The following is an 11,924-nucleotide window of genomic DNA, read 5'->3' as shown; positions in this document are numbered from 1 at the left end:
CCTTTCCACCAGTTTTTTTCACAAAGAGCTCAGCATGCTTGTGACCTTTCGAAGATACAGCAACATGCAGGGGTGTTTCCCCATTCTCAGTTATGGAACATGTTTCAAGCTTTAACTCCCTGTTCTTATCAAAAATGGCTTCTGCCGCTTCCCAGTCACATGTTATAGATGCCTCGTATAGAGGGACGCCAATTTGAATGTATGATTCTCTAGGTCCTTCAAAATAGTTCCAACGAAAATAGTTAGTATTGTTTGCGTCTCAATATTCTTTATACTAAGTTACGTCCAGGTGATCAAATTTCAATGAAAGCTAGCATATAAGATGTTTTTTACAAGTAATTTTTTGTGTAATCTTTAGTTTTTTTTTTCTTTTTTGGTTGTTCAAAAAGCTTGGAAAGTATGTCATCCTATTTTTTGGATTGAAGATGTCACCAAGTAATAATTTACCATTAATTAGACCTTAACAAGGCAGGTTCGGTAGTGGTAGACTTGAACTTGAACCAACCTCAATGTTGATTTCCTGTTGCTCATCGATGGTGACTAAATGCTCGCCTGTTTGCTTTGTCATCTGCACCGTGACACCATCAATGGTTAATACCCCACACCATAATCAGAGTACATATAGAGATTGGCGAAACTGCTCAACCATTTGTAAGTTAATAGTGAATTAAAGAACAAACCTTTGTAGTTTTCTTCTTCCCGGACCAGTGGAAAGTGAACTAGTTTTTTTCTACAATCTTTTAAGAATGTTGTTATGCTTGCAAGAGCCCAAAGTTAGACGTTAAGCGATGATTCAAACCCAAACCATAACACAGAAGTAGGGGTGTTCAAAACCGGATATCCGAAATTTTCGGATACCAAATTTTACTATCCGAATCCGTATCTGAAATTTCGGATATCCGAAATTTCGGATACGGATTCGGATAGTGAATCGGATATCCGAAAATCCAACTTTTTATTTAATTTTTATTTTTTTATTATTTTTTTCATATTCGGAAACGGATAGTTTCGGATAGTTTCGGATATCCGAATGTAAGTTTTCGGATATTTCGGATATTTTTCGGATATTTTCGGATATTCGGATATCTGAAAAAAATGAAAATTAAATCACTATCCGAATCTAAATCCGAGAAATTCGGATATCCGATTTTTCGGATATTTCGGATTCGGATATCGGATATTTCGGATCGGATTTTCGGATACAGATAGTTTTGAACACCCCTAGGTGAGAGACTGAGGGGTGATAGTAATGGTGGTGGTAGGTGGTGGGTGGTGGTGATTGTTTAGTGGTGGTGGCTGGTGAAAGTGAAGAACAATAGATAGGGTTTTTTACTTTTATATATGTTTTTTCTTTTGACTTTTTAAGCTGTTTTTTTTAATATATAAATATACTTTTAAATAAATTGATAGGGTAAAATGACTTAAATACCCTCATGTGTATTGCACATGACCACACTTAACTGTTAATTTCAACTGGGTTAGTGCTAAAGGACGAAAGGTGTAATGTGTTTTTCAAATAAAGGATTGTGACTGTAATTATTGAAGTTAAAGGCTATCCATTGCAACCCGCTACTAACATAAAGGATGAAAAGTGTAATTTACCCTAGTATTTAATTATTAGGGTTTTTTTCAAGTTCAACCTAAAATTAGGATGTAACTCTGAAGAAAAAGAATTACCAAATAATAATCAAGTTTTATTAATAATAATAATAATAATAATAATAATAATAATAATAATAAGTCCTGAATAGTAATCAAGGTCCATATATTTTTTTTCAACTTTTAAATATTCATTTATGTATATGTTATTTATAATAATGAATATTGTTTATTGGTATATTGAAAAAGAAAAAGTTAAAACAGTTTAACCGTTTTGCAGGGCAGTTTTTTTCTTATTTTTCTCAGTTTTCCTCATATTGCATGGTGTCATCTTAGATTTCCCTAAAATTTAATTACTTTAATTATTTTAAACTTATATATTTAAGGTGTTTTAGTTATTTTTAAAAAATATAAATAGCATCTAATAATAAGTATTAAATTACATTAACTAAATTCAAATTTATGAGAATGGTAGAATTTCAGTGTGGAAATTTGTTAAAAAGTGAAATGTATTTAAAAATTTCAGGTAAAATAATAATAGTTATTTTTTTAAAGATAGGTCATATGACCATTTGTGCCACTCCCCATGATCGGTTTCCTTTCACCGAGATCGGTGGAAACCGGGGAGCCGTGTTCCCGTCCGGGGCCAGCTTTCCCGTGAGCCCGTCCGGGGCCAGCTTTCCCGTGAGCTCTCTGAACTTGATTCCGCACAACCTTCTAACTTCAATGTTACTCAGATTATTTTAAAATTTGTGTCGTTTTTAAGTACATCCGTCCTCACTTTGTTGAGGTAATTAAGTTGCTAAGAAGACATCTTATAGAATTTCGTTACGGCGCCCATGTTTTTACAATTGAATTCATCCACAATGAATTATTTAAATAAACTCGTAGGCAGCTTCACAGAAGGTTACCTCTAATTTTGTTTTGGTGGTCTTAAGTCAAACCTTCTAAATATTTTGATTATCATATAATATTGTTTAATATTTTGGTGATTTCATTCAGGGGCGGACCTAGAGTGATAGAAGGGGTAACCTCCGTTGCCCCTTGACGCTCCAACGGTAGTGTAAATTTTGAAAAGAATTGACGTTTTTTTGATTTTGTTACCCCTTTTTATTGAAACGTTACCCCTATGTGAATTTTCTAGATCTGTGCCACTGATTTCATTAACCATATTGTTGGCTTTCTCATTTCTCCTACTCCTAATAAATGCAATTAGTATAATGCAATACGTCAACAAGGTCATATAATACAATTAAATTGACGATAATATTATAAGTGTTGTCCATCAAGACTCCAAAGGGCATCTCAAAATAAATAATACATATTCTTAAAGAATTCAAACCTATGAATTGTAATCTATGACGTTTCCCCCATGTTATACTATCAATAAATGCACTCCAACCTGGTTCTAGAAGGTGTACCTCAGCTGCTACCTGTGACAAGCCATGTGCATAAACGTGTTCAATAAATCACACACTTCATCTGTGTATATAAATGATAAATTGCATTTAAAGATATACATTATACACTAACAGAAAAACCTATCGTCACGTGAGGAGTTGGGGCCACACTGGTCGGGAGTTAAGGGCAGGGCACGACGTGTTCATTTAACTTTAACCGAATACGAAGACGAACATGAATTCGAACACATTTTTTTGTTCATGTTCTTGCATTAAGAAAATGGGCATGTTTGTGTTCGTTTAAGTTCGTTCGTCTAAAGTCTAAAGGAACAGTTCACGAACATAAACAAACTTAAATGAACATAATTGAACAAACATAAAACAATACAAACGAACATAACTGAACAAACATATTAACACAAATGAACATAATGGAACAAACATAAACGATAAGTTCCATTGGAAAACCCATTTTTAATACTAAAAAGCCCAATCATCAATTACTTATATTTGTATAAGTAGTTAGAAAGTGCCTTTTATGTTTATATTTGTATAAATATAACTACTTATGTATTTATTAAAATTTAAACAAACAAACATAAACAAACAAGTATAAACATAAATGAATCAACATAAATGGATGTTCACGAACATAAACGAATGAACGAACAACAAAAAAATTTGTTCATGTTTGTTCGTTTATTAAATAAACAAACATAAACGAGCTTCATGCCGAACAAGTTCATGAACGTTTAGTTCAATTACAGGCCAATCCGTGACACTATGCTATTCTATTGCTAATGGACTATGAAAGTTACAACCCCCCCCCCCCCCCCCCCCAATAAACACATTTTCCCCCATTTTTACAAGTTTTGGTTTTGAATTTATATGATCAAATGCACTAACGAATGTTGATATTACATACCATAAAGGACCGTTATCCTTAAGGCACAAACATGGATGCTTCATTCGTCAAGGTTCCGAAAAAATCAGTATTCCAAGTAGCACACTCGGGTGCAACCTACTTCCTTCTTACGCGCCCTGCTTGCCAAACGCACAATACATCATTTCACACGATCCGAATTCCAAATAAATAACAAAAACAAACAAATATATATATATATACACACACACACACACCTTATTGGCAGACTCAGATGCAAGATGTGTTGATCTAGTACCCTCATCGTCTCCCAAATCAACGAACGTTATCATTCAGCTGGTGCCCATAACGCTAATCCACTTATAATCCGTCCTTTCCACCCTTGAAGCATCCAATGACCAACTTCATCGATCCCAAAATCCTTATGCGGGTAACACGATTTTGCTCTCTCTTTCGCCAGTTTCAAAATTTCTTGATTAAGCGGGAGCTGTCGAAACCCAGCTCTTAAATTACGAACTTGCCACTGCTTATACGTTTCGGGTCTCTCAATTCTCTCGCCACCTTCACAAGCGATAACATTCATCGCTTCTCTCCCCCAAAACACTTTTTCAATCAGCATCCGATCTGGGGTCTCACGCGTCGCGTTAGCCTCGATCATATCGAACATAGACGAGAAGAAAAACAACGCTTCGCGAAACCTCGTGATAAAAAAAGGCGCGTTGTACGAGCCATTAACAACACCCTGGATAAAGATAGTGGGATTCATTTTCTTAATAAGGTTCAACACTTTATTTCTCGGACAATCCGGCATCACCGTCTCGTCAAGCAAGTACCGAAACCGATACGCGCAATTAACGACTAACGTTTCGTCACTCTTGAGCTCGAGATCGTCAAGTGTGATCGTTTCCCATTTTTGAGCTATGGCTTTGAACTTGAACGGAACGTTAAACGTTTCCGCGTAATTCGCGAGCCGACTTCCCGTCTCCTCGACCCGCTGGGATGGTTTGAATCCGGGACACGGGAAGTCAATGCCGGTGATTCGAAGCTCCGGCGGACCACCGGGCCGTTTCGAGAGACGTTGTATGAAGCATGGCCACTGAAAGCCGTAAAGAATACCGAAGTCGACTATATGCAGCTTCTTCTTGTTTTCGGCAATATGTAAAATAGTTTTATTCGAGAAAAAATTCGAGATTTTTAAAAATGGACAGCAACTAAGATACAAATGGTACGATTTCAACACATCGACAGCGGATGTCGGCCGTGAGAGAAGAGTATTGTATATCTCGGTTCCTGAGCCAGCCATTCGCGCTTCGAGACCCGCAGCGAAGTAATGCGCTAATCGTTGCATTCCGTCACCTGACGGTGACGCGTGTTTTCGTATCTGATTCAGTAGATCGAACGCACCCCTTTGGTCATTAGCCGCAACGGCTTGTGCACAAAGCGTCAAGAGCGTTCGCAAGTCCACCACATCCTTGGTTACGCCTTTTTTACCGCGGCCCTTACCTGCGTTACCCTTCTTTTGCACTCTATTAACCCCATTGTGAACGAAATTACCTTGCGGAAGGTTTTTTCCTTCACCGCAAAGTAACACGTCGTCGAACATCTTAGACCGCACAGTTGGTTCCGTATAAACTGCAGACTGTTTGGATATCCTTCCGTCATCAACTAGATCTTTCGAATACGGGTTTTTCTTTCCTCGTGATTCTTCGGGAATGGAGAAACCGATTCCGTGTTTCTTCTCGGACTTTAGCACCACATTATTCGCCTCGTTAATCCCGAGTTGATCTAAGATCCTATAGGTGCTGAGTGGGAACTGCATAGCGGATACGCTTTGACCACTCAAAGGCGAATCAGCAAAACAATCTATAACACTGCTGTTATTGTTCGACGAGCAGTAAGACGACAGAGATCCGGTCCGCGAATCAAGATTTGAGAACACACTCGTTATAACCGGAACATTGTAATCGCTAAAATCAGAGCTAAAACCTGTACTGGTACCACTTATGAATGCATCACCGTCAAAATAATTATAATCCCCTATGGTAATCTCATCCTTGCCGTCATTATCATACAGCGGTACCATAGGATCGGAACTACATGAGGAAACTGACTTGTTTACCATAGCATCATACAAAGATTTCTCTGCGGCTTGAAGAGCCGCAGACTCGTGAAGCGTACAAGTCTTCTCTTCTATGTTTTCCTCCATGAGCATCTGATTAATGTACTTAAAAACCACATCACTAAGTTCGAAATCGTCATGTATTTCACCTTCATTGTTTGAGCTAGAAGACGGACTCGACCTCTTAAAGCTCAAATCAGGCAACTCTGGCGTACGATTCACAATATTTCGATCTAAAAACGTTTCATTGAGATTCAACTCTGGAGTATGATTCAAAATATTTCGATCTAGAAACGTGTCGTTAAGATTCATTCCATTAAAAACCTTCGGATCTGACAGAACCGTCGCAGATCCATTGAAATTTAACGCGCTTAGATTCAATACGCCGTAATCGTCCTTCCATCTCCCATCCATGACCATCTATGATCTACCTACCACATAAAATTAATCATTTAACATCAAAATCACAACACCTAAATCCTCAACATCCAGATCAAAAGTATACATATGTATTTACATTTCCACATAAAATGAATCATTTAAGATCAAAATCACATCACCTAAATCCTCAACATCCAGATCAAATGAAATATATGTATTTACACACTCACACACACATATATAATCCTATTTTTTCGTAAAAAAGACGATTAAATCCTCAACATCAAATCAAATGAAATATATGTATTTACACACACACAAACACACATGTAATCCTAATTTTCATAAAACAGACGACTGAATCGGTGAATTAACGTGATTTAGAGCTAGTTAAACATAAATTGAACATTAAATTAAACATTAGGTTAAACATATCAACATCTGCTAATAATAAACTCAATTGATAACATGAACAATATCATGAATTTGTGAGTGAATCAGATAACACGGTGTGTAATTTATAGAATAGAAGTTATTGTTGAATCTAAGAAGCAGTAAAGTAGATATATAATTGAATGTAAACACGGATGAATTGTAAATGAGAGGTGAACCTGAGCAAAAACCCTAGAGAGAGAAACTGAGAGAGATGTAGAGAGAGAAAGTGTGCAGACAATATGAAGGAAGATTGACTATGAATGAGAGGGTGTTGACTATTTAAAAGGAACCGCTCATATTTAAGAAATTAAATAAAATATATATTTTTTTTATATAAAGAATTAATTACACAAATGGATCCTGTGGTTTATACCTAATTTCGCATTTAGGTACTAACTTTTTTTTTAACAGGTTTAGATCCTATGGTTTCAATTTTATAACACCTTTGGGTACTAACACCAAAATTAGTTAATTAATGACTAAAATACCCTTGCATTTTTTCAAGTTTATCAATGTAACACATTTAGGTACTAACACCTAATTTTATTTAAGTTTAAATCAATTTTACAAAATCTATTTATTTTTTTATTTTCATCTTTTTATTATATCTCTTAATTAACATAAACTCTATTTATTTTTTTATTTTTATATTTTTATTAAATTTCTTATTTAACATAAAATCTACTTGTTACACCAGTATTTTTTTTAAATATATTTTTTAAATAAAATCTACTAGCTATATAGTTTTATGTAAATTAAATTTCTTACTCGTTTTAAATAATGTAAACCTTAGTCGTTTTCAATTTTGGATTGAAATGATTGATAATAATAAATATCTTTCATGTAAAAAAAATTTAAGCCTTTTTTTAACTCGTTTTTTTTAAACTTAAATAAAATTAGGTATTAGTACCCAAAGGTGTTACATTGATAAACTTAAAAAAATGCAAGGGTATTTTAGTCATTAATTAACTAATTTTGGTGTTAGTACTCAAAGGTGTTACAAAATTGAAACCATAGAACCTAAACATGTTAAAAAAAAGTTAGTACCCAAAGGCGAAATTGTAACGCCCGGCTATTTTGTACTTTCCATTTATAGAAAGTTTGATTCGTAATTCTATTTTTGGAAACTTTGTATTCTTGTAATCGTTTCTTTCCTTGTAATCTTTATCAAATCGAGACTTGGATCATTAATGAAGCTTATATTTTGTTACATCTATGTTAAACGCATTCTATGTATACTCGTATGTTCGATTTGGTGAATCAGTCTATGTTTAATCGTGATTCTTGGAAACTATGTGCGAAACTTATAATTAAACTAAACTTATGCATTGAACGTGTTTTGAACGAGAACGATACTTAATTTCGACATTCATGCACTCAATTATACTTGGTTTATGATAATCATACTTGTATTGCCCTTAAACAATGCTTATATGACAAGAACATCCCTTAAAACTCTTAAAAACCCTAAACTATGAACTACAGGGGCCAAATTGTCATTTTTCAAACTTAATCCAGAAAATTGGACCCCGTCGCGTAGCGCGACGGGTATGGGGCTTGATGCTCGCGCTACGCGAGCCCCTGTTTTCGGCAGATTGTGTTTCTTGAGCTGATTATGCACGAAATCCCATTAACCAACCTCACCCAATCACCTTTAATCCACCTCTAATCACCTCCAATCACCTCTAATCTCTTCCATTATAAATACTCACCTTCTCCAACCCATTTTACACTTTCACAACTCCTAAATCTTCACTAAATTGCTCTCTAATCAGCTGAGAATCTGAGTTTTGGACAGATTCGTGAAGCTTCACAAAAGTGAGTGTAACTTGTTCATTTCTCAACCAAATCACTTGGTTCTTCTTCCTAATGCTTTGTTATGTCCTTGGGTTCGAATCCTTGGTTTTTCTTTGGAAGAATCATGCTTGGATTTGCCCTAAAATGGACTAAAACTTTCTGTTTGTTTTATATTATTCAAATGACATGTTATTTCTTATCCAACTTGTGTCTAACACATCTCAAACCAATGTCCTAATGCTTACAACCCCTCTTATGGTTGGTTAAGCTTAAAAACATGGTTGAGACATCTAAATCAGAGGTTAAAACCTCATAAACCTTCTGTTTTAATTAGGGTTTTACCCACAAGTAATGTTCAAGTGTGAAACTTGTTGAATGTGTGATGGTTGGATTAGCTTGGGCTATCCTTCATAAGAATCCACTCATTACTTGATGTTTTACTATAGATTAGTTGTTGTTAATACTTTGATACTTGTATGTTCATGACCCTCCTTGTTGTTTATAACAACAAGTGTAGTGGTGAACAATAGAGGTGCCTAAATGGAAGCTTGTTCTTCCTACCTCATGTATGTATTCTATGACACAAAGAGGTACCTAAATGGAGACATTAATCTCCTACCTCATGCTTGAATCTTAAGACTTGTAAAACTATATAATATCTAAGTTATTCTATACGTATACATCTAAGTAACTAAGACTTGATGATGACTTAATAGTTATTTGTTAAGTGGACGTTACATCATCTATGACCATGCCCTTGTTACGACTCTAATGGATCTTAGAATCCATGAAATCATACCAACTCTTTTGAGTTTCAATAGTGTCAAGAACAAGAGTTATGTGTACAAGATGATTATTTTCACCTATGTTACTTTCTTTATATTTTAAAAACTCCGAATCTATAATCTTCCGTATACGCCAAACTCACACACCTACGTTTCCTTGTGTAGAAGGACAAGGTGCTCCAAACTAACTCATCTACAAACTTGCTCTCGGAACTTCAAGTCACCACTTGTAAACCGTGAGTATACTCGAACCCATTTCTACTTTTAACACTTTGGGTGCAACATGTATTCTATATTAAACGCACACGACACTTGAAACTTATTTGAAACTTACTCTATCCATTTAAACATGAAACATGAAACTTGTGAATCTTGAGACTTTTTGTGCAATGTGAACGTTTAATTCTTGTGTGTAGTTCTGCCTTAACAATAGTAGCGCTATAGGAGTAATGCACCTCCCCGTTAGTCTTTGGGGTATTGTTAGGAGGAGACATAACAACCTCCCGTTAAACTTTGGGTTAGGTACTTTAAACGCATTGGGAAACTTGGGCTATCACTTGGACTACGTAAACTAGCACGTTGAAACTATTTTGTTATGTTCATGTTGGATATGAGTTTTTATTCTATTATGCTATGTAAACAAACTTGTATACTCGCTCTTTGCTTTTGCATTGAAACTCTATTTTAATACATGTTGCAGGTTGATTATTGAAGTATGGATGATTCATGAAACAAGTTTAGGGTGGACTAGATACACACCTAGATTAATCTATCATTTTATTTGTTATGTTATGTTATGAAACAAAGTTGTTATTTCCTTTTGAATTATGTATGACATTTAGTTTTGAAATGAAATTTGAATTTAAATTAATTATTGTCACATAGTGTTATGACGTTTTGAGCAATCTACACACTTCGTCTCATCCCGATATTTCCGCCATCGGTTGGGGTGTGACAGATTGGTATCAGAGCCATAACTATAGGGAATTAGGAAAATTGCCATGCTTTTGCCCTAATCTATAGTTCTAGGAATTTTGCCTCTTATTTGTTGTTTAAAACTTTTGTACTCTACCATGCATGCTTCCTAGCTATACTTTTGATTAAATTTATGTGCCTTCCCTAAGGCTAACACGAATACACTTATGCTATTTTTATACTCTTGTAACATCAACAAGAAGAATTTACCAAAATAGGCGTGAAACCCACAATTTGGTAAACGACTCTCATTCTACCTTTGATCTATTTTTTGCACGAAATTTCACCATTAAGCTAGGAGTGACATCCACAACTTAATGGTAATTTCCATTTCAACTCTAGTGGACCCTCGTCATAGTGTCAAAATTTATTTTGGCCGACGAGTACCAACCACATTTAGGGTACGAAATCGTCAAGTTAGGGGTGAAACCCGCATCTTGTCGATTAAGTCCCATTCCTTGATTTTTATTCTCGCCAAAGTCCCGAATGTTTCAATCATTTAGAGATGTGTAGTAACCGGAAGGGTAAGATACCGTTAATCGCTTCTCGACGAGAGTATCTTACTTATAGGCCAAAGCACAATATCTCTAATTCGAAAGAACTTTCGACCCACTTTGGAATAGTCGACGTTTCTCTACCCGAAACACTCCAATGTTTTATTGAGCCTCTCTTTTATGTATCTCAATTTATATATGATTTTTATACTTGAACGTTCGTTCATTTCAAAATGTCGTTTTAAACATTTCGCACGTTATCGCAATCACAAACAATAATAATCCCTCGTGAACAAACTAAATTTACAATGCTTTCGTTTATTCATGTTATGCTATGTGGAATTCATGACTATGCTATATGAAACGTTTAAACTTTTATGCTATGAAAATCAACTTGAACCTTTATGCTATGTGACTCTTTATGCTATGTGATCAATTTCGTTTTCATAAACAAACATTATGACCAAGTCTCACTCATTTCGTTCTTTAAATCTTAGATGTCTTCTCGTCTCTCCAACGCGTCTAAGAAGTCAAAGTCTCGCTCCACCAAGAAGATGATGGCTTTCATGGCCGATCAATTTGCGCGTGTCGTTCCAAAGGTCATTTCCGAGATTCGTGCCTCTGAAACTCCTCACTCTTCCGTCGACTCTAAGGTCGAGATACGCAAACCCGCCTCGTTCAACTTTAAGCACTTTTCTTCGTGCAATCCCAAGCCATTTACTGGCAATGATGGGGTGACCGCTATGCTTGAGTGGTTTGACAGCATAGAGGTCACATTCATCAATAGCGATTGCCCTGACGAGCTCAAGACGCGCAGCACGACTGGGGTATTCCAAGCCCGAGCTCTCGAGTGGTGGTCGAATGAAAGAAACATACGTTCGAACGAGCTGGCTTATGCGTTGACCTGGGAGGAGACTAAGGCCCTAATGATGGATGAGTTTTGTCCTCCGCATGAGCAAAGAAAGTTAGAGGAAGAATTCTGGGTATTAAAATAGATTGGTGATGACAACCTAGCTTACACCACCCGTTTCAAGCAACTTAGTTTCATTGTCCCTC

At 35.8% G+C, this 11,924-nt stretch overlaps 1 protein-coding gene across 2 annotated transcripts; it reads right to left on the bottom strand.

Moving 5' to 3' along the window:
• Positions 1 to 2,827: 2,827 nt before the first annotated feature.
• Positions 2,828 to 7,089, bottom strand: LOC110868845 (scarecrow-like protein 30). Of its 2 annotated transcripts, none has more exons than XM_022118116.2 (4): positions 6,994 to 7,088; positions 4,140 to 6,432; positions 3,925 to 4,040; positions 2,828 to 3,032 (listed from the first exon to the last, which is right to left on the bottom strand). In XM_022118116.2, exon 2 carries the CDS (start codon positions 6,419 to 6,421, stop codon positions 4,211 to 4,213), a length of 2,211 nt encoding a protein of 736 aa, XP_021973808.1. In that variant the 5' UTR covers positions 6,422 to 6,432; positions 6,994 to 7,088; the 3' UTR covers positions 2,828 to 3,032; positions 3,925 to 4,040; positions 4,140 to 4,210. The 2 variants fall into 2 exon arrangements, with proteins under 2 accessions (XP_021973808.1, XP_021973809.1); XM_022118117.2 differs by having other exon boundaries at positions 2,830 to 3,032; positions 4,140 to 6,428; positions 6,994 to 7,089.
• Positions 7,090 to 11,924: the final 4,835 nt, after the last annotated feature.

The sequence above is a fragment of the Helianthus annuus genome, chromosome 7 (assembly GCF_002127325.2).
Source record: "Helianthus annuus cultivar XRQ/B chromosome 7, HanXRQr2.0-SUNRISE, whole genome shotgun sequence".
Lineage (NCBI taxonomy): Eukaryota > Viridiplantae > Streptophyta > Magnoliopsida > Asterales > Asteraceae > Helianthus > Helianthus annuus.
The sequence above is the reverse complement of the archived record's forward strand: the minus strand, read 5'-3'. Positions and strand labels throughout refer to the sequence as shown.